This window comes from Elephas maximus, chromosome 6 (assembly GCF_024166365.1).
Source record: "Elephas maximus indicus isolate mEleMax1 chromosome 6, mEleMax1 primary haplotype, whole genome shotgun sequence".
NCBI lineage: Eukaryota > Metazoa > Chordata > Mammalia > Proboscidea > Elephantidae > Elephas > Elephas maximus.
The window spans coordinates 95,227,594-95,255,527 of NC_064824.1; the positions used below are offsets into that span (position 1 = coordinate 95,227,594).

The 27,934-nt window shown below is 37.8% G+C and overlaps 1 protein-coding gene across 2 annotated transcripts in view; it reads right to left on the minus strand.

Moving 5' to 3' along the window:
• Nucleotides 1-23,154, minus strand: part of PGAP1 (post-GPI attachment to proteins inositol deacylase 1) — a 65,141-nt gene extending 41,987 nt beyond the window's left edge. The window contains exons 1-6 of one of the 2 annotated variants that reach the window (XM_049888895.1): nucleotides 22,894-23,154; nucleotides 16,552-16,705; nucleotides 11,604-11,779; nucleotides 6,816-6,987; nucleotides 3,251-3,408; nucleotides 115-167 (exon numbers count right to left, since the gene is read on the minus strand). In XM_049888895.1, the coding sequence (XP_049744852.1) occupies nucleotides 115-167; nucleotides 3,251-3,408; nucleotides 6,816-6,987; nucleotides 11,604-11,779; nucleotides 16,552-16,705; nucleotides 22,894-23,040 (860 nt within the window). In that variant the 5' untranslated portion in view covers nucleotides 23,041-23,154. Of the gene's footprint in view, nucleotides 1-114; nucleotides 168-3,250; nucleotides 3,409-6,815; nucleotides 6,988-11,603; nucleotides 11,780-16,551; nucleotides 16,706-22,893 lie in introns of those variants that run through there. The other variant, XM_049888896.1, reaches the window with a different exon arrangement.
• Nucleotides 23,155-27,934: the final 4,780 nt, after the last annotated feature.

A 27,934-nucleotide genomic window follows, 5' to 3' on the forward strand; every position in this document is an offset into this window, starting at 1 on the left:
TCTCCCGTATCCTTAAGTATTTATGGATAAAGCTCTACGAAAGCCAATACATCATTCAACGCATTGATGAGAAAAGCCCACCAACAACTCACCAAAATAAGTTATACTACTTACCACACTATGGAGAGGTGGTCTGTTGAGACCCAGGTCTTAGGCACTGCTGAGCTCTAAAAGAAAAAAAAAATCAAACTTAAGAAAAGCACATTTGTTATTCTCCAAAAGGTTTGAAATTCTTACAAGCTAATACTTAGAAATATGTACTATTAGTTTCACTATATTACAATGAGTAGACTTTGAAATTATCATTCTTATAAAAAGTGATCCAAAAATATTAAAATACTTCCAGCATAACAAGAGCACACACCTTTGTCTTTACTGCTGGCGTCAAGCTCAAACTACCCTTTAAAAGCATCCACAGAATCCTTACTGAAGTTTAATATCCAACTTTTTTAACTACTTTAATAAAAGGTTGAGTTTAAGATTAATAAATCATAGTTTCTGTATAAGTTAGAAGTTTCAGAAATTTTAGTTATTACTAAACCACAACTTCATAGGTTACTAATTCTTAATCAGGGGTGGACATGAGAATATCTACACTTAGGGAGATTTTTCAAAATAAATATACCTGCATCCCTGAATGACCCCTTGGAAAACCACTCACCAACCTAACTATTCACTTAGGACAGTTATATGAGTAAAATGCCAACTTCTATTATGCTTAAGTGCTATAACCTAAGTGGGTGTATATTACAACAGTTTAGCTTATCCTAATACAACTGTGGTTTCTAACTTAAAAGATTCTTCTGGTTCCAACGCTTGTGCATGTCATTTAACTGTCCTTGAAATAACCATTCAAAAATTGTTATTTTATAGCAATTGTTTTTTGAAAGTGAACATGTATGTAGATACATGAAAAAACGCAGACTACTTTGGGACGGAAAAAGTAAAATAATCAGCTTTGAAAAAATTCCATGGAAGTAAAATACTTTCATCTGATAGAAATACAAGCTGTCCTGAAGGCAACACATTGTCAAATGGATTAGAAAAGAGGGAAACATGTCTCTCTCTCTCTCACACACACGATTAAAAAGACCAAAGATAAGCTGCAGACTGTGACATCAGTACAGCATCATACTCCAGACCAACTCTAGGAAATAAATTATATCCAATTTTTATATGGTTAAGAGATCTGTGTTTACTAAAGAATCCACATATAATTTGAGGAGGAATTCTAACAAATAATACCCAAAATATTCAACATCAAAAGATTCATACTGACAATCATGAGGTCTGAGAGACTGACCGATTGAATTTCAAATCCATTCTGGTTACATTCCAACTCCTCCAGTTATAAGAAAATGGTGGATAATAGCAGAATAGCTTAATAATTTTTTATTTACATATGATAAGCATTCAACAAATACCTGTTTAATGCATAAATAAATAAGCAGCAATCTAAAGCCAGGAGCAGTGGAAAAAGTGAACAAAGGAGTATCTATGAAGAGAAATGACTGTGAAGTAGTGACTTCCCAGCACTACCTCCTGAAAAGACAAAAGGGACAGCCAGACCACACTCATGGATTTTCTCTTTAGAAATTAAATCAACCTGTATTTTGTGCTTAGGTGAAAGTTTATAGAGCAAATTAGTTTTTCATTTAAAAATTTATACACAAATTGTTTCGAAACACTGGTTGCAAATCCTTGTAATGTGTCAGCACTCTCCCCTTTCTATCCTGGGTTTTCCATTTCCATTTGTCAGGTTTTCCTGCCCTTCCTGCCTTATTAGCTTTGCTTTTGGGCAGGTGTTGCCAATTTGGTCTCATATACTTAATCTAAGAACCACATTCCTCACAGGTGTTGTTTGTTTTATAGGCCTGTCAGGAGTGGGTTTCGTTCTGAGTTAGAAGATTATCTGGGGCCCATAGCCTCGGGGGTTCCTCCAGTCTCTGATAGACCAGTAACTCTAGTCTTTTTTTGTGAATTTGAATTTTGTTCTACGTTTTTCTCCCGCTCTGTCTGGGATCCTCTATTGTGATCTTGGTCAGACTGATCAGTGGAGGTAGTCGGGCACCATCTAGTTCTGGGCTCAGGCTAGTGGAGACTGTGGTTCACTAGTCCTTTGAACTAATTATTTCCTTGTGTCTTTGGTTGTCTTCATTCTCCTTTGCTCTGGATGGGATGAGACCAATGGATGTATCTTAAATGGCTGCTCAAAAGCTTTTAAGACCCCAGACACTATTCACCAAAGTAGGATGTAGAACATTTTAGAACTATGTTATGTCAGCTGACCTAGATGTCCCCTGAGACCATGGTCCCCAGCCCTCAGTCACAGTAACTCGGTCCCTGATGGTGGTTGGTTTTGTTTAGGAAGCTTCTATGACTGTGCCCGCTTTGTGTTCTATTGTATGTATGAATATACATGCTGTACATATAAGTATGTGTGTAAAAACATTAACAGCCTAACCTATTTATGTACATGGGTATACTCCTACATGCCTTCCTTCCTCTATTCAGCATACATATCTACCTATGTGTCTGCTTGTAAATTACTGTTTGTTTTACTGTTGTTGTAGGGTTTTATGTGTTATTTACTGTAATGGCCCTTTTTTTTTTTTCCTTGTGTTTCTCTCAGTGTCTTCCTTTTCTTTGGTCAAGTGGTGCTGAATTCCCATGTCCTAGCAGGGAAGAAATACTTGATGTCCTAGCAGGGAAGAGTAATTAGCAAATTAATTAACCAGGGTTCTGTTTACACTTATACTATCAAAGCTAATCATTTTATCTTAAAATTGGTAAACTTTCATTCAAATTTAGCATTTAGAAGTAAATGTTTGATATTCCACTACTGTTATACACAGTATTCCAGTAAGATATAACCAGAGGTCCTGGATTTCAATCCACACTTTCTTATTCTTACAATTCTAATCAATGGACAGGCTCTTATTCTGGTCAAGACACAACCATTCCTCATAAATAAGAGATATTTTTACAAAGTTTCTAAGATCTTTTTTTACTTCCTATGGAGATAATTATCCATGCCCCTGTCCTCCCAACACATCCATTTCCTTCCGTATATTCATTTTCTTTCTTTTCTTCCTTCTTTCCTTCTCCCTGTCCCTCCCTCCCTTTCTCTCACAACAGTTCTATAATAACTTGGCAGGTACTTCCAAGCAGCTACATATTACTTCTTCTTTTATGTGCCACTACTTTTTAAGTAGAATCTTAAATTAAAAAAAAAAAAAAAAAAGATTACCACAACAGATAAGGCACTGGTATGATGGCTTAACTGTGGCAGAAACGTCAATCCTGAACGAACTTGGTAATCTCGGAATCCTCCAGCTACAGAAAGTGTGGTTAAATTTATGTGTCGGGCATTTAAAATCCAATAATTGTTTACAGTCATATAAAATTCTGGTAAGGAATAAAAAAAGAGAAGCATGAAAATGTAGTAGTCATTTCCTGCAACAATATCTATAATACTAAGATTAAATGGAATTTCCACTTAAGAGATCGGAATTATCTATAAACAATGTGTTATTCACATTTTACACTACTTCGAGTAAAATCAATTTATACATATTCCTCCTTCCCCAGTAGATGAGAGTACAAATATTAAAGTTACTAAAGGTATCAATAAAGAAAAAAGATATCCAAATTTTACTAGCTTTGGCAAATCCATATATAGACAGGTCTCTATATTCCACAAGGATACTACTTATTCATGGACCACAAAGTAGCAAGGAAACTCTAAAACTCTCCCAAAGAGTTTATTATGCTAAAGAGTTATAGACCACCATCATCACAACAGTGTCTCTGTTTATGAGACTGAGTGATTCTTCATTGTAGCCAATCACCACTACAAAGTACTATTTAAGTTCTTACAGTGCAAACTATCAGAACATTGCCATTGATATTAGTCTTAGGACTATGCTGTAATGGAAAATCTCAGGGTTAGAGTTTCACTGATTTAGTGTAGCAAGTAGTTCAAAGGAGAGAGAACCTGCAAACAATTTTTAAGTGTCAAAGATAACCAAACTGTGGCCAGGGTAGAGTAGTTCTCATTTTCTTTCCTGATTTTCAAAACTTAATGCATTTTTATCCTGATATTTGATCCCATTAAGGGCTTCAAACGTCCTGGAACAGGAAACTTCCCCCATTAAAGACCTCAGTAGTATTTACTTAGATTGCTAGCTATTAGACCCACTCCTAGTGCTTGCAGGGCCTAGGACAAAAATGTGAATGGAGCATACATACCATAGGTCTAAATACTTAAAAGTTAAAAATCTAGCTAGCAAACTGTCAAATCAAATATATTTTCTCTCCCTACCATGACAAACATATCATGAAAATAACGCTGAAGGTCAGGTTTGTATGAAGAATTCCCACACTCCTTAGAGCTGGACACTGAATTATGGCAACACAGGGAGAGCACATCCCTGGCCCATGGCTATGCTGTCCTTTTCTTCCCATCCTGATTTCATCCTGTATCACAAGGGCCTTGTGTGCATATCCAAGATCTGTCTGTACCTCCAACAGAGTCATCCCTTGGCCACAACTCAAGCTTAGAGTTGAACATTCCTGCTCTCAGGAGGGCAGATCCAGGTAAGAGATACATAAAGCCTGGAAGTGGGCTTGGGGAATATGGACAAGAAATTCTGGAGTCCTAGGTACCTGGATTATGGTCTGGCTCTAAGTGGTGATGCCCTTGGCCCACACATACTCCTCACCCATGGGGAAGGGTAGGGCCTAAAGAAGCCCTCTAAGTACAGAGGCCAGTGCAGGGCCACTTTCCCGCTATTTAAGGACAGTATTTCCACCAAGTATAGAATAGAGAATCGACTTCTGGAGGTAATGCCGAAAACTTAAAATTCATACCCCTTGAACTAGCTTTTTCATCCTAATTCTGGCTTAACACAATAAAGAATAAATACAGAATAAATAATACACAATAAAGAATAAATACAGAATAAATGGTACAAGGGCCTGCTAATTACAGGAAAGGTACCCTGACTCTAAGAACCACTTTCAGCCTGAGCCTTTTAGAGATAAAGACCATTGCTGTCCTTTAAAACAATACAACCTCTCTTGAAAGTTCATTCTTCAAATAATTTTACAAAGTGCAAAGATAGGAAGAGTTCTCAATAGTGGTGCAAGTACTGTGATTTTCAGCCTTTGACTTTTTTCTAAAAAAAAAAACCTATAGGTAATTTATGATTAGTAGTACAACATATTTAGGTGACTTAAATAACAAAACGATAATTTCTGTCATTGAAAGGTTTTAATGCAATATGAGAAAAATCAAACTTCACAGTATAGTTGACCAGATACTTCCAGCAAATAATTTGGCAATGTTATTACTACATTAGGATGGATACTTCAGAAAATCACTTTCGTTTGAAGTCACCAGGACATTTTTTTTCATTTAACTATAAACAAAATTTTCATCACAAATTAATGCAGATTTTGGTAGGGTAAGAAGTATGAATTTCCTGAGCAGTAATCAGAATTGTTTCTTTACAAAGGACATTTTCTTCCACTTATATAACATTCTTATAAGAAGTGAAGGTAATTCCTGACTTTATTTAGTAAAAAGTTGGACTCGCAGACACTTAGCTCTTATTCCATGATAATATCACTATTTGAATAGATTGGTATCAATCATAAACTCACACTGTTTACTCAAAACTCCCTGCAACATCAGTATTACCCATAATTTTATTTCCTATTCTATAGTACTATACCTCAATTATGAGATAGTATAATATCAAAGGAGCCCTGGCAGTGCAGTGGTTAAGAGCTCGGTTACTAACCAAAAGGTTGGCAGTTTGAATCCACCAGCCACTCCCTGGAAACCCTATGGGGCAGTTCTACCCTGTGCTATGAGTTGGAATCAACCTGACAGCAGTGGGATTTTTGGTTTTTTTTTTTTTTTTTTTTTGGTCTATAGTATCAAAGGTCAAGAACACAGGCCTAGAAACAAGTACTTTATCTTTGCCTCTTTGCTCTATCCTACCTCACAGGACTGCTGTGAAAATTAAATGAGTGATTACATAATGCAAAGGCCTTAACACAATACTTAAAAGATAGTAAGAATTAAAAAAAACAACAATTCTATCTCACTGTATAAAGGATTTGGGAGCCCTGGTGGTGCAGTGGTTAAGAGTTTGGCTGTTCACCAAAAGGTCAGCAGTTCAAATCCACAAGCCACTTCTTGGGAACCCTGTGGGGCTGTCCTACAGGTCACTATGAGTTGGAATTGACTCAATGGCAACAGGGCTTATTTTGAATAGAGTACTGACAGGCTTAACAAAATTTAGGTAGATTAAACATACATTAAGAGCCAGAAAGAATCATCCTCAAGAATAACTAACCTAAGGTATAAAAAGAAGCCCTACAAGGCCTAAGGATTATGGACAGAAAACTAACAGCAGTTTCAACTGAGCCTAAGTTGAAAGTCACAAAAGCTTTTTTTTTTTTATGTGAACTACTTCACACATGGGTAAATCTGTCACTGTCCTGCATTGTCATGTCGATTCTGACTCATAATGATCCTATATGACAGGGCAGAACTGCCCCATAGGGTTTTCTAGGCTTTCTTTTTAATCTCTAAAAGATTGCCAGATCTTTCTGCTGCAGAGCCACTGGTGAGTTCAAACCACCAGACTGTCAGTTAGCAGCTGAGTTCCTAACCACTGCTCCACCAGGGGTCCTTGGTAAATTTGTGTAGCACACTCCAAAGGCAGCAGCTGCAGAGATTTGTTTATTTAATTCTGAGCAACAATGGAGAGATCGGTCAGTGCTTATGCAACAGTACTCACCTGTAATGAAACGATCTAATGGCATCACAGGAGCGACATGAGGTGTTGCTTGTGTAATAAGAAGATTTATCAGATCTTGTTTAAAATTTTTCAATGTAAGCAACGCTCTTGCAACAAGGCCACCCATAGAATGACCAATTATCGCCACACTTTTTGGAGCAAATTCTTGACCCTATTTAAAAAAAAAAAAATCACCCAGGCATAACTAAGACTTAATATTATAATAAAAATACAAAATAGTATTCTGCATACAACCAATTTTACAGAAAAATGAAAATTAAACTATATAACCTTACCATCTTAAGGTACAGAAATATATTTTCATATAGTTATAATTAGTGTACACATACTGTATGGATCTCTATTTTCTTATAATGTCCTTGACTGGTTTTGATATCAGGGTGTGCTGGCCTCATAAAATAAACTGATTTTTTTTTTAAATTCCTCTGTTTTCTAACACAGTTTGTGTAAAATGATTATTATCTCTCCCCCATATGTTTGATAAAATTTACCACTGAAGTAATTTAGCTCAAAACTTTTTTGGATGTGGTAAGGTTTTTAATTACAAACTTGATTTTAAAAAATAGACACAGGGTTCAGGTATTGTTTCTTTCTCTGGTAAACTTGTGTTCTTCAAAGAATTTGCATATTTCATCTGAGTTGTTGAATATACTGGCATAAGTTGTTCATAATACTCTGCTATCATTCTCTGAAAATCTGTAGGCTCTGTAGTGATGTCTCCTTTTTCATTTATGATATTGTTCCTTTGTACTTCCTTTCTTGCTTTTTTTTTTTTTTTGTCTTTCATCTAAAGCTGGGGGTTTATCAATTTTATTTTTTCAAAGAATCGGCCTGTGGTTTCAATCATTTTCTCTATTTGTCCATTTTCTATTTCACTGATTTCCATTCTCAGTTTTATTAACTTCCTTCTCCTTAACTGAGCTTACTTTGTTCTTCATTTTCTAGTTTAAGTTGGAAGCTTAGATCACAAATTTTAAATCTTCTTTCTTTTCTGATATAAGCTTTATGTCCATAAATTTTCTTCTAACCACAATTTTACTCTGAGGAATTTTGAAGTTGTGTTTTCATTATCATTCAGTTGAAAATATTTCTATTGTGATTTCCTTTTTGGCCTTCTGATTACTTAGATGCAATTTCCAAATATTTGGGGATATTCCAGGTATCTTTTTGTTGTTGATCCTAACTTAATTTTGCTATAGTCTGAAAGCAAGGTCTATATGATTTCCATCTTTTGAAATTCATTAAGATCTTTTTCTTCTTTTGGAGGGCCCAATACACAGTCTAGCTTAGTGAACACAGTTTTTGCAGATGTTGGCTGTAATGTTCTTAAAACGTCAATTAGGTTAAGTTGGTTAATAGCGTTGCTCAAATCTTTTATATACTTTCTGATTTGCTATTTTTTTAATCAATTGGGAGAAGAGCAAAGAAATCCCTAATTGTAGTTGTGATTTATATATTTCTCTCTTTAGCTCTGTTAGCTTTTGCTTCATGTATTTTTTAATGTTCTACTGTATCTCCACCATTTGCTCTTAAATTATACCTCTTTATTTTCTTATTCTAAAAATATGCAATTCTCAGTTATCGGTCTACCATGACCATTTCATGTAAGAACCTTGAAGTGGAATAATTCCATTTACTGCTCCTCCCATACTTTTTTCCATTACTGTCATATATTTTTCCTTCTAAGTGTTATAAATTTCATGATACAGTTGTTTTGCTGTAAATAACTTTTTTTTTTTTAACCCTTTTACTCTGAACCAAGAGAGATGTAGCAAACATAGAATAGAAAGTTCTTTTATACACCTCAATTGACCTCCTCTTATGTTATCTTACAAACCACAGCAGACTTACCAAAACCAAGAAATTAACACTGGTACAACAGTATTAACTAAACTGCAGGCCTAATTTAAATTTCATCAGTTTTTCAGTGTTTCAGGATTCCATCTAGCATCCGATCTTACATTTATTATTATTTTTCCTTAATTCCCTCCAATCTGTGATAGCCCTTCTGTCTTCCCTTGTTTTTCATGACTTACACTTTTAAAGAGTCAAAAAAAAAATTTTTTTTTTTTTTTTTATTCTCAATTTGGGTTTATCTAATCGTTTCTCAAGATTAGCATGAAATTATTTTGGGCAAGAACACCACGGAAATGTTGTGTCCTCCTCAATGTATCCTATCAAGGGATTCTGGATGTCAATAGGTCTTATTACCATATTTTTATCCAAATAATACTTACCTTCTACGTTTGCCAATTGTGCCTGCCTCCCAGGAGGTATTTTCGAAAGCGCAATAAAATTAGCATAGCACACTTACAAAAATACCTCAAAGGACGAGGGCGCAGTTGGTAAACAAACATAGAAGGCACGCATTATTTGTGTAAAAATACAGGTTTAGTGATGTTAAGCTTGGTTTGGATAGTGTCTGCCATATTGCCCCACTGTATTCTTTACCTCTGTAGTTAATAAAATCTTAGAAGAAATACTTTGAGGCTATGCAAATATCCTTTTTTCCTCAAACTTCTGCATCCATTGGTGGATCTTGTTTGCAGCAATTATTTCCGCATATTTGTGTAATTGTGATTTTCTATTTTTTTTCTTCTACATTACTTGGAATTCTTCCATATGGAAAAACTGTCCCTTTCCACCCATTCATTTATTCAACTGTTTATATATGCAAGTATGGTTTCATGGATATTTTATTTTCTGAGTTAAAAATCCAGTAAATCAACTATCTTTTAAAGAATTTAATAAATGAAAAAAACATGTTTTTTTTACATTTACTCACATAGTTAGCGTTTCTCATGCTTTTTATTTCTTCAGGAGTCCTGATACCCCATATCTGGTATCAATTTCCTTAGAATGAATAACTTCCTTTAATATTTCCGCTGGTGACAAATTCTGTCAGCTTTTCTTACTCTGAAAGATATTTTTACTGGATATGCAAGTCTAGGTTGAAAAGTTTTTGTTTCTTTTTTTTTTTAGCACTTTAGAGATGTTGTCCTGTTGTTTTGGGTTTACATTGTTTCTAATGAGAAATCAGTGGTAATTTTTATTGTTCCCCTGTAAGTCATGGATTTCTTTCCCCCTCTTGGCTGCTTTTAAGATTTTCTATCTTTAGTTTTGGATAATTTAACTATGATATTATTTAGGTATGCTTTTCTTGTGTCTATCCCGCTCAGCATTCATTGAGCTTCTTGAATCTGTGGGATGAAAATTTTTATTCAAAATTGGAAATTTTGGGGTCATTATTTTTTCAAATACTTTTTCCTCCCCCATCTCATTCTGTTTGTCTTCTGGGCTTCCAGATATACATCTGTCCTGTTATTGTCCCATAAGTCCCTGAGGCTCTGTCCTTATTTTTCATCCTTTTATCATCTGTGCTTTAGTTTAGATAATTTTTACTGCCCTATCTTTAAGTTTAATGATCTCTTCTTATAAAGTATTCAATGTTTCTCCGGCCCAACTAGTAAAATTTTCACTTCTGGTATGTATTATCCAAATTCTAGATTTTCCTTTTGGTTGTTTTTCATATGTTCCATTTCTCTGCTGAGATTCCCAATCTGTTCCTTAGTAGAGTTAAAGAACTTTAAATCCTTAATTTTGCTTGATATTTTTGAGACTTATTTTCTCAGCATTGTTAGGGTGAATCCAAGAGTAAGTCTGACTTTAGGGCTAGAGCAGACCTATTCCAAAAGTGTATTCTTTCTAGGGTCTCAGTTGAATGCCTAGTGTATACAGAGAGGTCTTTCCACTCAGGCTGGTCAGAATTTCTATTTCCCAGCAATGTGTGCCCTCTGAAATATAATCCAGCTCACAATTCCCAGTAGCTTTCTCCACTAAGCCTTGCACAGTGGCATACCAAGAGAGAGATGGTAGGAGTTCACCCCAGTGAGAATGGTATTTTATTCCTGATAAAAAAATAAAATCGCCAGTGTCAAAAATCTTAGTCTGTTTTACTATTCTTTGCAAATTTCTCTGTAGATAATTCATTACCCTTTCTTATTCCTGAGGTAGACACATTCCCATGCTTCCTCCTTGGCATGTCCTGTCTTGCAACCTCTTATCCTGTGTGTATGCAGCTTTGCATTTAGTCTAAGACTGCAAAATGCAGATTTCTAGAGTTTCTTTCCTCACCTAGTTCTCTTCTTTCTCATACCATGCCCCACAAATCTAGCCACCTTAGCCGTCCCAAATTCCAATCTCTGCCTGCTCAACTCAGCAATACCAATATGCTTTGCTTGGTTTCCCCCTACTTGCCCTATGGTCGGCAAACTGCTCCAGGAAAAAAGCCAGACAGATCATGGAGCTCACCTCATGTGTTTTCCTTCTTTCATGCATATCACAGTCATTTGCTGGCCAACATCTGAAGACAGGTGCTTCAGATATCTTAACCAGTTTCACAGCTGTTTATACACAAAAAAATTCTATTCTAGTACCACTTACTTAATCATAGCTAGAAGCAGAAATCTGTACCAATGGTTTTTAGGAGGCTTTTAGGAAATGTATTTCACTTCTAATTTATACATATGTTTAAAAAAATTATTTCTGTCCTGAATTCACCACAAGAAAGGTTGCTTGTAAATTCAATTTAAACTTTAAAAACAACCAGAGTTCAAAACAACAGACTCCCACAAAAACAGTCTTTGCCATCTTTGCTTCAACTTCCATATACACAAACACAAGATTTAAAATACACTGAGTCCCTTTAAGAAAAAAAAAAATGGCTAGTAGGTTGCACCACTATTGATTTGCACGCTTATGTTTTACCTTGTAGAGTTTCAGAATTGTTTTAATGCATTCATGTACAAACTTGGTCTGCTTCTGAAGACTTCCACCATATAGTGCCACCAGTTCTTCATTGAAGTTCACACTGAAGAAGTCAAAGTGGTACTTGAAGTCAATGTCTTCTGCTTTTCGAAGTGCTATAGAGCCAATAGAACGAACTGCAGAGGAACAGGGCAAAGTGCACATTAGTCAAATCTTTTTAAAGTTTCATCTCTTCTTGCTTCAAGGTCTCTCAATAAATAGCTTTCTCTCACACCTTGAATATAAATAACATATTTCAGGATGACACCCTCTACCCTAGCAGTTGTATGCTCTGCACACAGTTAAGAGTGCCCTAAATATTTTTAAAATGAAATTAAATAGTGAGACTGTTACTCATTCTCCACCTGTGCCTTCTTTAGTAAGAGTAATAACAGCTAAAAGGAAGAATTCTTAAAAGAATAAAAGATAGAAATTTTGTCACACTTATTGAGGATTTTAAGAATGAGAAAGTTCCTAAAGAAATATTTACTCATCATTTGATTTATATACTCATGTTTGATTCATCTTTCTCTCATACAGGACATCCAATCCATCAGTAAGTCCTGTCATGCTCTACCTTCCAAACATATCTCCAATTGAGGTTTCTCACCACTACCTACCTAATCAAAGCACCATCGTCTCTTGCCTGAAATATTCTTAACTAGTCTCTTTGCTTCCACTCTGTTTTTGTTGTTGTATGCCCTTTAACAGATTTTGTTGTGAATTGATTACATTGAGTGGCATGAAAGCGCAATGTTTGTTTCAGCAAATACCTCTATTTTGCCATTTCACTTTTTTAACATGTTGTTGTATTAGGTGCCGTTGAGTCGGTTCTGACTCATAGCGACCCTATGCACAACAGAATGAAACGCTGCCAGGTCCTGCACCATCCTTACAATCATTGTTATGCTTGAGCTCATTGTTACAGCCACTGTGTCAATCCACCTCACTGAGGGTCTTCCTCTTTTCCGCTGACCCTGTACTCTGCCAAGCATGATGTCCTTCTCCAGGGACTGATCTCTCCTGACAACATGTCCAAGGTATGGAAGATGCAGTCTCGCCATCCTTGCCTCTAAAGAGCATTCTGGCTGCACTTCTTCCAAGACAGATTTGTTCATTCTTTTGGCATTCCACGGTTTATTCAATATTCTTTGCCAACACCCCAATTCAAATGTGTCAGTTCTTCTTCAGTCTTCCTTATTCATCATCCAGCTTTCACAGGCATATGATGCAACTGAAAACACCATGGCCTGGGTCAGGCACACCTTAGTCTTCAAGGTGACATCTTTGCTTTTCAACACTTTAAAGAGGTCCTTTGCAGCAGATTTACCCAATGCAATGCATTGTTTGATTTCTTGGCTTCTGCTTCCATGGCTCTGGATTGTGGATCCAAGTAAAATGAAATCCGTAACAACTTCAATCTTTTCTCTGTTTATCATGATGTTGCTCATTGGTCCAGTTGTGAGGATTTTTGTTTTCAGCGACTAATTCCCCACGTGTCTGTCGGTGTGTCATACTGTGGGGGCTTGTGTGTTGCTACGATGCTGGAAGCTATGCCATCAGTAATCAGATACCAGCAGCGTCAATCATGGAGGACAGGTTTCAGCTGAACTTCCAGACTAGGACAGACTAGGAAGAAGGATCCGGCAGTTTACTTCTGAAAAGCATTAGCCAGTGAAAACCTTATGAATAGCAGTGCAACACTGCCTGATATAGTGCTGGAAGATGAGCCCCCCCAGGTTGGAAGGCACTCAAAAGATGACTGGGGAAGAGCTGCCTCCTCAAAGTAGAGTCGATCTTAATGACATGCATGTTTCAGGATCTTCATTTGCTGATAGGGCACGACTCAAAATGAGAAGAAACAGCTGCAAACATCCATTAATAATCGGAACCTAGAATGTATGAAGTATGAATCTAGGAAAATTGGAAATCATCAAAAATGAAATGGAACACATAAACATTGATATCCTAGGCATTAGTGAGCTGAAATGGACTGATATTGGTCATTTTGAATCAGACAATCATATAGCCTACTATGCTGGGAATGACACCCTAAAGAGGAATGGTGTTGCATTCACTGTCAAAAAGAACGTTTCAAGATCTATTCTGAAGTACAATGCTTCAGTGATAGGATAATATCCAAATGCCTACAAAGAAGAGCAGTTAATACGACTATTATTCAAATTTATGCGCCAACCACTAAGGGCAAAGATGAAGAAATGGAAGATTTTTATCAGATGCTGCAGTCTGAAATTGATCAAACATGCAATCAGGACGCACTGGTAATCACTGGTGGTTGGAATGCGAAAATTGGAAACAAGGAAGGACCAGTAATTGGAAAATACGGCCCTGCTGACAGAAACAATGCCGGAGCTTGGATGATAGAATTTTGCAAGAGCAACGACTTCATCGCAAATACCTTTTTTCACCAACATAAACAGCGACTATACACATGGACCTTGCCGGATGGAGCGCACAGAAATCAAATTGACTACATCTGTGGAAAGAGATGATGGAAAAGCTCAATATCATCAGTCAGAACAAGGCCAGGGGCCGACTGTGGAACAGACCATCAATTGCTCATATGCAAGTTCAAGCTGAAATTGAAGAAAATCAGAGCAAGTCCACGAGAGCCAAAATATGACCTTGAGCATATTTCACCTGAATTTACCATCAGAAGAACAGATCTGACACACTAAACACTGGTGACCGAAGACTGGATGAATTGTGGAATGACATCAAGGACATCATCCATGAAGAAAGCAAGAGGTCACTGAAAAGACAGGAAAGAAAGAAAAGACCAAGATGGATGTCAGAGGAGACTCTGAAACTTGCTTATGAATGCTGAGCAGCTAAAGCAAAAGGAAGAAACGATAAAGTAAAAGAAGTGAACAGAACATTTCAAAGGGCAGCTTGAAAAGACAAGGTATTATAATGACATGTGCAAAGAGCTGGAGATAGAAAACCAAAAGGGAAGAACATGCTTGGTGTTTCTCAAGCTGAAAGAACTGAAGAACAATTCAAGCCTCGAGTTGCAATAGTGAAGGATTCCATGGGGAAAATATTAAACGACACAGGAAGCATCAAAAGCAGATGGAAGAAATACACAGAGTCATTAATCCAAAAAGAATTAGCTCATGTTTTAACATATTACCCACAGACAATTCACATACTATACAAATCACTCTGTAAACTGTAGAAATTCAATGGTTTTCAGTATATTCGGAGTTGTGCAACTATCACCACAGCCTAATTTAAAACATTTATCACCCTAAAAAGAAACCCTAGATCCACTAGCAATCACTCCAAATCCCCCCTTTTTCCCAGGCTCTGGCAACTACTCATCTACTTTCCGTCTCTTTGGATTTGCCTATTCTGGACATTTATACAAACGGAATCATACAACATGTGTTCCTTCACTTAGCAACATGTTTTCAAGGTTCATAAATGTTAAAGCATTTATTAGTACTTCATTCATTTTTATTGCTGAATGATAAATATTCCATTGTATGGATATATCGCATTTTATTTATTCATTCATCAGCTGATAGCATATGGGTTGTTTCCACCTTGGATGAATAGTGCTGCTATATTTGTACACAAATTTTTCTATGAACATATGTTTTCATATCTCTTCTACCTAAAAGTGGTATTGCTGGGTTATATATGTTTAATATTTTGAGGAACCACCAAACTGTCTTCCAAAGCAGCTACACCATTTTACATTACCACCAGCATTGTATAAGCGTTTCACTCCAATTTCTCTACATCCTCACCAACACTTGTCATTATCTGTCTTTTTTTTAGTATAGTCATCTCAGTGGGCATGAAGTGGTATCTTGCTGTAGTTTTTATTTGCATTTTCCTAATGACTAATGATGTTGATTATCTTTCCTGCTTCCACTCTTAACCCGTTACAGCATATTCTCTATACAGCAGAACCAGAGTGATCATTTTTTAAAAGTAAACCACACCTACTAGAATGGTTAAGATTTTTAAATCTGACAATTTCTACGTTGTCAAGAATTTTGAACAAAGGGAAGTGTAATCTACTGATTGTGGCAGTATAAACTAGAACAACCAGTAAAGTTAAAAGTTTGATACACATAACCTGTGACATGAAATTCCACTCCTAGGGATACATCTTACAGAAATATGAGCTTATGTGCTCCAAGACATGGGTAGAAGAACGTTCGTTATTTGTAACTGCTAAAAAACGTAACCAACCCAAATGTCCAAAGACAGTAGAATAGAGAAACTATGGTATATTCATACAATAGGATGATACAGAATGATGAAAGGGAACTACTTACAGCTCACACAACAACTTGGGTGAATTTTAAAAACAATGATGAGTGGTAGAAGTCAGACACAAAAGAATATATACTAAATGATTATATTTATATAAGAGTTTAAAAACAGCTTAAAATAACTAGGTTATAGTAGGGATGCATATTTAGGTGCTAAAACTATAAAGAAAGACAAAAAAATTACTACCTTAAATTTAGGATTGTGGTTACCTCTAGGAAGGAGGGAGGGAGCTGTAATAAAGAAAGGACATACAAGGGGTTCCCAGAATACCAGCAATCTTCTACTTCTTGACATGGTTTACTTCCCTAATCAATACTTCAGGTTTTCTTCTCTGTACTCTCCATTTCCAACACAAACCCCTTCCCTCTACTGCTTCTTAAATCCTTATATCATCCATTTATCCCATTCCACTCCACTTTATTCTTTTTCTCCTTCTAACTCTTTGCAAAATGATCTTCAGCCTTTCTTCTCTCAGAAGAAATGTCATATATTTGTATCCTTCATTAGCGTAACACACTACTTAACGCAGAGTCTACATGCATTTAATAAATTATTGAATTGAACATAATAGCTTTCAAAATTTATTTCCAAGACCTACCTTGCTTATAACTTCCAGCGTTACCAGGAAGAAAGAGAACTGGAATCCCCGTCAAAGGCAGAATTTTGTGTTCTTCAGCATAGGATCCTTCTCCATAAAGATACAACTCATATGCAGGATAGCGTTTTGCCAGTTTCTTTGGAAGTTCTATTTTCTACAGCAAAAAATACAATTTCACTTTAATCAGTTTTATCTATACAATGCAGCCTCATGTTATGCAATTCTGAATTACACAAATTTCAAATAATACGTTATAAAAATATTACTCATGATAAAACTGAACTTAATGCACAAAACAAGTCCTACTTTTAGTTTATGCCTATAAAGCATCAGTCTTGAATTATGTTCGTTTTGTACCATGTAGTCATCAGGAAAGCATAAAATGGGACTTACCTGAATTTCTAAAGAATACAAATTACTCAAAATTGTCAACGGCCACCTCAGAAAAGTATCTTGGTGTAAGCCCATAAGTTATGTGTTAATATAATTAAAAGTTCATTTAAATTAGTATTATGTTTAGAAATGATTAAAGCTTTCCATTATCAAATTACTTCTTTTTTGCCATTTTAAACTTTTTCTAATGCCTCTCTCCTTTTACTCTGACCCAACTATATGTTCCAGCTGTTACATCACTCAAAGGACAGTAAGTTTGTTTCATCATGCAACTTTTTGACCTCTCAACTTAATATGCATAGCAAATTAATTAAACATTATAACCATGTCTTAAACAACAAATGCAGACTCTTCTCACCATAAACGTTCCAATAAATCAGCACCTGTTTCCATATTCATGGACCAGGTATATCTTTTGTCAGCAAACCTTAAACTACTTTGAAGTTAATGTTGTTATATAACAAATGAGCCAATAATTCACATAAAATTTTTTTCAATATAAATTAGGTATTAATGTCATCCCCTAAAAGTAGGCATCTATAAAAGCCTTTTTTTTCTTTAAAGGATAAAAACCATTCAAAGTGAATTTAATTATATTGGACAGTAGATTTTAGTTAAGTAGACTTCAATAGATTTAATAATTCTATTATTAAATGCTGTACATGTAGTATGTGCTGTACATGTAGTATGTGCTTAATAAAAATTTCTACTGAATAAATTTCAAAAACTGTAAATGTTATTAAAGACTATTAAAAAACCTGACTGTTCTAAAAAACAGAATTCTGATCATTCATGCATATTCTTGAATATCCATCTGAGGATATTACCATACACAGTCTATCTAATAACACCATGAAAACATCTTTACAGACTGAGTTTATGGTTCAAGACATTAGCAACTTCAGTTATCTCTCCAAATACTCAAAATATAGAAATACTAACTCCACTATTTGCTTTATAGTCTACCTGTACTTCAAATCAAAACAGTCTCAATATTGATTATGCACAGGATGACTAAAAAATGAAAATGATATATTTTATTTCTTATACACCAATTAAGCAAAAGGAAAAGGTGCCAGAGTAAAAAGTTTCTTTACTCCTTCCAATTTAGTCCACCATTTGATGTAACAACGACAACAAAAAAACCCCAAACTCACTGCCGTCCAGTTGATTCTGAATCATAGTGACTCTATACGGCAGAGCAGAACTTCCCCATAGGGTTTCCAAGGCGTGCCTGGTGGATTCAAACCTCCGACCTTTTGGTTAGCAGCCTAACTCTTAACCACTGCGCCACCAGGGTTTTCTCTGGTGTAACAGTACATGCATATTAGATCATCAGTTCCTTTAGTACAGTAGCTAAACTAACTTTTTAAACTAGCTAAAAATTAATCCAGATCAGGAAAACTATCAAATATATTTAAAAATAAAGATTTAATTCTCTTTGGAGACATAAAAACAAATAAAAAATATTATGATGCTATTATGAAAGCAATTTTGTAACAAGAAAAAATGAAAATAAAAAAAAGAATGTACACAATATGGAGTATAAAAAGTATAGATATAGAAGAGGTGTAGAACAAAAAAAGAGTAGGCAAGGATGGTGGAGTTGTAGGAAAATGACAAAAGTGCATTTCCTGAGTTCAAGTCGGGGGTGTGTGGCAGGAAGGGTGATTGACCAGACTGAGGACAGAGAAGGTGTGGGAATACGAAAAGAATGCTGATAAAAAAACAGAAGCAGGTCAAGGAATTAAAAAGAAAACATTTATATCAATAGGACGTGAATATCTTTTAAATTATTTTATATCCCCCTAAAAAACAACTGCCACCAAGTCATTCTGAGTCATGGCAACCCCATGTGTTACAGAGTAGAGCTGCTCTACAGGCTTTTCTTCATGGCAATCTTTACGGAGGTCCCTAGATGGCACAAATGGTTTGCACCCAACTATTAACCTAGAAGTTGGTGGTTCGAACCCACCCAGCGTTACCATGGCAGAAGGCCTGAGAATCTGCTTCCACTTAGAATACATTATGGGATGACGATGGGTAATCTTTATGGAAGCAGACTGCAAGGCCCATCTTTTGTGGTGCTGCTGGGTGGATCTGAACCGCCAATTTTTAGGTCAGTAGTCAAAGGCAATCTACTTGTGCCATACAATTATTTTAAATGAGCACCTCCCCCTCAAAAGACCTTTAACTAAAACCAATTACCTTTATACTTAAATATTATCTCCATAAATTCTGACCCTGCTGTTCATCCTCCCTTGACTCTGCCTTAGTCCAGGTCCTCCTCAGTTTGAGAAAAAGACCTAGGAACAAATGCATCTTTCAGGCTCTTCTCTTTCCCTGTCATTATCTCCCCACTACAATCCACAGTCCATATTGCTATCAAGAAATATCTTGCTAAAACACACACCTTGTGTGCTTCTTCACTGCACAGAGATTTTAAAAAGGCTTAAGAGAGTCATCCTTTAAAACCTGGCTCTAAATCTTCTTACCTACTTTCTTATAACATCACATATGCCATGTTTTAAAATTTAAATGTTTCAAAAGTCAAGATTCAATTGAAAAGGCTCTCTCTAATCCCTGGTTCTTTAGCTTTCCAGTTCCCCCCTCCCCTAGAAGGTAACCAATATTGTCAGCGTCTTGTGTATCCTTGCAGAAATATTTTACATATACACAAACATTTATAGATCATTTTCTAACATACTATACCTTTACCTCATGCAATGTGTCCAGGTGCCTTCTCACCTTCACACTTGCTACTCCTTATGCCTAAAATTTTCTTGTTTCTGTACTTCATAAACTATACATCCTGCATGGCCCAATTCACTATATCTTCTCTACAGTCTTTGAATACCCAAGACAAACTTGGATGCTCTCTCTTTTGTGAAGAGCCTTGTACACAGTCTATTATACTGGCATTATAATATTACCACATTATATTATAACTATCCCTTATATTCCTGTCTACCCCACTGTACTATGAGGACTTAAAGTCACATGGTCTGATGATCTCTAATTCCCTCTCACCTATACTGAATATCTAGAATAAACCCGGCACAGAGTAGTCATTTAATAAATGACTTGCTAAATTAACATTACACTTAGTAACAAAATATATGATTCACATTTTTGAATATCAGCATTTCCTTTCAGAAGAAAACTGTTAGGTCACGTATCAACAGACAGCCAAAGAAATTACTGTATGGGAGAAAACAACTCAGATATTTCTTCTTTAATTCTACAATTTGCCTGAAATCATTGCCAAAAAAAGTTTTGCCTTATTGTCATAGTAACGCAAGAAACATTAAAGGATAATGTGTATTCTGCCTAGTAGGTATGAGATATTCAGTTAGCTCTAGGAAAACCAGAGGTAGAGGATGAATGGAGATAAAGTATTTTAAATTTAAAAAAAAACTTCATTTTTGCAAAAAGTGTCAAATTTCTGCCCCACTTTTTAATAACACAGAGAGAGAGAATAAAAATGGAATGAGTTTCAGCTACCTTTCATTTCCTGTGCCGACCTGCTACAGAATACGCAAATGAACAGTAAAAAAGAAGAAAGGTTGTCAAGATACAGGAGGAAACTAAATACACCATATGCTAGATATCAACCTGTTAATAATCTGAGAGCTGACTATAATATATAATTAAAAGTAAGCAATATATAAAATATCTTTAGGCAACCATGTGGTTTTTAAAAGAATATCCTCAGTTATCTAGAAACTCAGTATATTCAAAATGACTCATTTCCTAAGACAGCTTTAATTTTATTTGTAAAATAACACAACCTGGTGTGCAAAATAAAAGGACTAAGAGTCAAATATAAATATTACAGTGAATTAATATTACAGCTTTTTATATCATAAAAATAAAATCTATTGAGGGGAATGTTTAGCTAGTATTGAGCTTCTGTTTATGGGGATGGAAAATATGGCAAAGAATATTGGTGATGGCTGCACAACATGAATGATGTAATTAGCTTCACTGAATTGTACAAGTGAAAAAATATGGAACTGGCAAATGTTATGTGTATTTAATATGACAATAATAAAAAACTTCCATTAAGCATAACTGTACCGACAAATTATTAACAGACATGTACTCCAGTTGAGCAATTTGAACCAAAATGAGTAAATAGTGACTACGCAACCAAAAAAGTCAAATAGGTATTCTGCGCTAGTTACACTAATTTTCTGTCTTTCAAGTCAATTTTATGAGATAGGAAATCATCTGTAGGTCCATATGCTTTGTTCTCAATACTTAGGAAAGCAATTTATACCACTGCAACTATTAAAATGGCTTCAGTAATTGTTGGCAAGCTAAATAGAAATAGAAATCAGTACTGCATTGTTCCACAACAATTTCATTTTAGCCAAACTCTTCAATACCATATGAAATTGAAGTGACCTACTTAGGTCTATTGGGAGTTTCCTCATTATTAAACCATAAAAAATGCAATGGAGCTATACAGACTCTACTTTCAGTTAAAAAAAAAAAAAAAACCTAAACTGAAAGCCCATGCATTTTATTATACGCAGCTTCCGATAAACATCAACCAGCATATTCACCTAGAAATTAACAGAGGCAACGGTAACACGTTAAAATCTTCTCTTTCAGTATCATCTGATAATGGAATGTTTCCACTACATTATAATCAATGATGCAAAACCAAGGTAAGGATCTCAAAACAAATGAAATTTAAATTCATTAGAATTTTGCCCATAGGAAAGGATGTTTTTCAGCAATTTAAATCTTACACAGTTTTAAGACCTAAATCATAGTAGCATAATCAAATAATATACTCCCCCCCCCGAAATGACCTGCACACAGAAGCAATCCTGACTTGCATTCTTCTCCCTACAGAAAAAAAAAATCCACTATGCTTTTAATAGGGTATTAAAAATGCATTTTATCAGCATGTGTTGCACTACTTTTTATAGTAGGGAATTATAAGAGGCATTTCGTAACTAAGAGACACATTTAAAAAGAATCATTCGGGAGAAATTTATTTGGACTGTTGTGTAATTTGTCACCACCCCTTTTTACTGCTGATCATGAATGAAACGATGAAGCAATTGTCACTGAAAATACTCTAAATGAAACGGGAGGGGAGGCGGAGAGAGAAGGAGAAAGGGAAAGAGGGAAAAAGAGGAGAGGAGAGGCAGAGAGAGAAGGGCCGGGTTTCTCTTAAATTGCAAACACAGTAAGAAAACAAAAATAACACCAGGAAACAGATTTTGTACCCAACTAGTAAGACAGCATGAGGCTCGACTGCTCGACGACATGCATACACACAAGCACGCACAGACCCATAACCTGCAAAACGCAAGGATCCGCAAAATCTTTACAGAAGGAGCCCAAAGACTTTTGTGTTTAATTAGTACTCATCAGCTTAGCATTCACCAGGTGTAAAACCCCGGAGTCTCTAAGACAACCTTGGGAACTATACCAGCCAACACAGAGCCTGCAGAAGCTTGGTCCCTTTCTAGAAAAGCAAAAGCTGACGTGCAAATCACGGGGCCGGAGGGCAAGAACGCAGGCGGGTGGGAAGTGGGTCCAAGGCACCTGTTAAGGCAGGGACGCGAGGACGGTGGGCTTTGGGTTAGGCAGAAGGGCTAAGGTTGCCTCTCGGAATGAGTGGGCTGGGCCCGGCCAGTCTGTAGAGCCTGTGTTCGGGTTTTGAGGCCGGTGCAAGGCGGAGAAACAGGGTAACTACGAGAGGGGCGGGAAGCAAGCTCCGGGAACCATCTATCAAACACCCGACCATAATGGGAAGACACAAAGGGCAGGTGAGGGGGCGGCGGGGGTCTGCAGTCTCCCGGGGCGCAGAAAACAGAGCGAAGCTGGGATATGGTGGCCGGAGAAGGGCGCAGTGCCGAGGGAGGGGAGTCCACCGGACCAGGAGGAGTCTCGGGGCGCCCAGGTGAGGAAAGGGCGGAACCTTACCTGATACTCCGGGTACTCGAACATGTAACTCATACTGCACTTGTTCTCCTCGAAGCCGAAGAAGACATCCCACAGCCCCAGGGTTGCCATGAAGATCATGAAAGCATAAAACGCCAGGTTCCCGAGGTTGACGGAGTGAAGAAACATGGTACCGCTGCCGCGGGGCCCCGAGCCGGGACCGAGAGTCCTCGCTAACCACCCGCCTTCCGCGCCCGAGCGGAGCCCCAGCAGCGAGCGCCTGCGCAGACGCCCAGCCAGAGCGCGCGCCCGCCGCGCAGTGCGCCTGCGCGCAGGGGACCCTTGGTGTCCCCCGCCTCGCGTCTCCCCGAGAGAAGAGAGGAGGCGGTGTTTGCAGCGGGAGGGCGAATCTGGGCAAAGAGAGAAGAAAGCGGAGGAGCTGGGATGGAGGGCGAAGGGAAAAAAAGGTTGGGGGCGAGGAGAGGGAAAAGAAAGAGGGGGGATGGGCGTAGCGCGGGAGCCCCCGAGGCGAGGAGAGGAAAGGGCATGGCGAGGGGGGCGCAGGAGGGGCCCGGCCTGGTCCTGGGGAGGGGGAATGTATCCAAGAGCCGAGAGGCGATTAATGACAGGGAGCGCGCGGGGGTGGGGGGGGGAGAGGGACGTCAGAGCCCGGGACCATCAGCTGTCACATCGCAAACACCTCGCCCTGCAGCAGTTCAATTTTGAAACGCCTCAGGCCTCCGCAATTTCCGCTCTCCCAGCGGTAATACAGCGGTAATAGAGAAAATTCTCATTTCTCCACACCAGTTAGCGTGAGGAGGAAACAAATGGCATTTTCCCTCTCCTTGACCGCCGACTTAAAAGCACCGACTCTTAAAATACACCAGCAGGTCGCCAAGATTCTGGTCTTGGTACAAGATGAAAACCTGAATCACAAAAAGCTTCTCCTTAGTCTTCAAAAATCGTTACCAAAAATTCCCGTTAACACACCCTCCACAGATATTTGCGTGATCAGCTTGACGCTGACTTGCCTGGCTCCCCAGAACCTCCACCTCTTTGGAAATTGGTTCCACATTAACGTGAGGGGTAATTTCGCTCAAGTGACTTAATTCATTCCGAAGAATTTCAGTTTGGTTTTGCACAAAGGAGGGGGCAAAAACTCAAAAACCATTCGTAATCACGTGTAGCAGCTCAGAACAATGGATTATTACGAGGAAAGATGCGGTATCACTCTTAAAAGCTGACCCAACAGCAGATGTGTGTGTGTGTGTGTAACTAACTGCAGAATTCTTAGAATTGTTCTTTGCGCTGACTGCATTTCATTTCTTTTGAGCTAATTTTCCTTTTTTTTTTTTTTTGTGCAGAGGAAGTTTGACTAAGATACATAAAATCAAATAATTTTAAAATTAAAAGGAAGCTTACAGTTTTATCTCGTACAACACCCTGATATTTGGAATGAAGAAGCCATCAATAAGAGGTTAACTGACCCTGAACGTAAAAATATTCTTTACCTTATATAGAAACAGTTACAAGTCTAAACAAATGCAGCTGGATACCGGATGCACAGTATTGATCGCTAGAGAAAGAACTGGGGAAATGGAGAAGCAGACCCTTTTTATGTAAATAAATAAGAAATTTGGAAGGACCAGAATAACAGGTGGAGGAGCTATGAGTAATACTGATTAGGAGGGTAATTTTTTATTGTTATAAAAATATAGCTAGCGCACAAACACAAAACAAACCAGTTGCTGTTGAGTCAATTCATCGATAACACAATGTTTGCCATTTCGGCATGTTTCACATGTACAATTCAGTGAGATCAATTACATTATATGCAACCATCACTGATATTCGTTGCCAAATTTTTCATCACCATAAACAGATTCTCAATGCTTCCTAAAGAATGATTCTCCTTTTCCCCCCTCCCTCTGGACCCTGGTAACCGTTACTAAGCTCTGTTCCCTATACATTTATTTGCCAATTCTAGGTATTAAAGGAGGGTACTTTTTAAGTAATATGTGTTGAGGCATGTCATATGAAATTTTTTATGTGATGGTAAATTCCCTTGGTAATGTTTGGTCTTTTATGTTCTATTGATAGGAATAGAATGTGTTAAATTTGTAGAATTACATAAACATGACTGGATTAGGAAGATCTCATTTCAATCAGCACGATACACAAGATAAACATAAAGAGAAATACTCTTCAGAGTTTCAACATTCTTGGGTTACAGAAGAGACAGTACCTGGGTGTGGGGTGAAATTAGGGAAGAGTTGATGCAGAGAGTGATAAATCATTTGGAGAATAATTGAGTTATGGATGAAAAGCTGATACATTGAATTTGGGATCTCCAGAACATCACAGACAGAATGTCTGCCGCTTTTTTCTCCTAGTGTAATACAACCAGTACAATCAAGGATTATTGAGAATCCACATCTATCTGTCCCAGTGCTTCTTAAATGTAATGTTTAAGATTCTGTTAAAAAGCAGGTTCTGATTCAGTAGTTCTGGGGTGGGGCCAAAGATTTTGCATTTCTGACAAGTTCTCAATGATGCCAATGTTGCTGGTCAGTGGCCCACACTTTGAGTAGCAAGGATCTATCCTACCTGAGAACTCTGCTACATGGAAAAAATCTGGAACTTGAAGATGAACGAGCTTACTGTTCTGGTGGAAGAGTGGTGGCTTTCTGGTGGCTTTCATGAATTGTGGCAAGCTGCTGCCTTGATTGTCCACCCAGAAGGAAGTGGGATAGAGAATCAGTAGACTCTTTATGTTTGCAATCTTTTTGTTCCCACTTTTTTTACTTTCTTTTTTCCTATCCATTATTATCTTCTTCCTAACTTCACTACCTTTCATATGAGCCTAACCCTATTTAGCATCACTTCAACCACCCTCTGCCAGTGCTGTCAACTTCCTGGAACGCTTGTCTTTTTCTGTTGCACATTACTTACGAATTTCTGACCTTAGGTCTATAAATGTAGTCTGACTCTTAACTTTAGCACAGGCATATCTGAGCACTGCTGGGGAAAGTGACACAATCATTTGAGTTCACTACTCAGAAATACTTTTCTATGTTCCTGGTCAACTTCCTCTTCTATTTTCCAAACCATCCCTCTTTTTTTTTTTTTTAAAGAATTTTTATTGTGCTTTAAGTGAAAGTTTACAAATCAAGTCAGTCTCTCACACAAAAACCCATATACACCTTGCTACACACTCCCAATTACTCTCCCCCTAATGAGACAGCCTGCTCGCTCCCTCCACTCTCTCTTTTCGTGTCCTTTTTGCCAGCTTCTAACCCCCTCCACCCTCTCATCTCCCCTCCAGGCAGGAGATGCCAACATAGTCTCAAGTGTCCACCTGATCCAAGAAGCTCACTCCTCACCAGCATCCCTCTCCAACCCATTGTCCAGTCCAATCCATGTCTGAAGAGTTGGCTTTGGGAATGGTTCCTGTCCTGGGGCAACAGAAGGTCTGGGGGCCATGACCACCGGGGTCCTCCTAGTCTCAGTCAGACCATTAAGTCTGGTCTTATGAGAATTTGGGGTCTGCATCCCACTGCTCTCCTGCTCCCTCAGGGGTTCTCTGTTGTGTTCCCTGTCAGGGCAGTCATCGGTTGTAGCCGGGCACCGTCTAGTTCTTCTGGTCTCAGGATGATGTAGTCTCTGGTTCACGTGGCCCTTTCTGTCTCTTGGGCTCGTAATCACCTTGTGTCCTTGGTGTTCTTCATTCTCCTTTGATCCAGGTGGGTTGAGACCAATTGATGCAACCTAGATGGCTGCTTGCTAGCGTTAAAGACCCCAGACGCCACTCTTCAAAGTGGGATGCAGAATGTTTTGTTAATAGATTTTATTATGCCAATAGGCCAAACCATCACTCTTTTTAAACTCCCTGCACCATCTCTTTTAGCAGATTAGCCAATAACCTTATCTTTGGCTTCACAGAGATAATTTTTGGATTTCAGGTCCACATTCCTTCAACTCCTCATCTCCAAACTTCTCATCTCTAGCCAGTCTTTATCTAGTTAATACATCTAAAGTGCCTTTAACAATGCCTGGTACATTGTTGTTGTTAGGTGCCGTCGAGTTGGTTCCGACTCAACGACTCTACAACAGAGCAAAACACAGCCATGCTCACAATCGTTGTTATGCTTGAGCCCGTTGTTGCAGCCATTGTGTCAATCCATCTCGTTGAGGGTCTTCTTTTTTGCTGACCCTCCACTTTACCAAGCATGATGTCCTTCTCCAGGGACTGATCCCTCCTGATAACATGTCCAAAGTATGTAAGACGAAGTCTCGCCATCCTCACTTCTAAGGCCATCCTCACATTCTGGCTGTACTTCTTCCAAGATAAATTTGTTCATTCTCCCGGCAGTTCATGGTAGAGTCAATATTCTTTGCCAGCACCATAATTTAAAGGCATCAATTCTTCCTTGATCTTCTTTATCATTGTCCAATTTTTGCATGCATATGAGGCAATTGAAAATACCATGGCTTGGGTCAGGCACACCTTAGTCTTCAAGGTGACATCTTTGCTTTTTATCACTTTAAAGAGGTCTTTTGCAGCTATTTGCCCAAATCTGCTTGGCACATAGCAAGTATTATTATACCTTGCTGTCCTTGCTGTGGTGGTGGTGATGTGCTGTGGAGTTGAGTCCAACTCATAGTGACAGTATGTGACAGAGTAGAATTGTTCCATAGGGTTTTCTAGGCTGTAAATTTTATGGAGGCAGACCTCCAGGTCTTTCTCCTATAGAGCCACTGGGTGGGATCGAACCACCAAGTTTTTGGATAGCAGCTGAGCGCTTAACTATTGTGCCACCAGAGCTCCTTTTGCTGTCATTAAACCCGTTGCCACGGAGTCGATTCTGACTCATAGCGGCTCTATAGGACAGATTAGAACTGCCCTGTAGGGTTTCCAACTGGAGCAGCTGGTGGATTCGAACTGCCAATGTGTTCGTTTGCAGCTGTACCTCTTAACCACGGTGTCACCAGGGCTCCTTTGCTGTTAATAGAGGACATCAAAAGCTAATCCCTCTAGTTGCGTTTTAGTTCTCATCCCCTCTCTTTTCAGGAAATTAGTTCT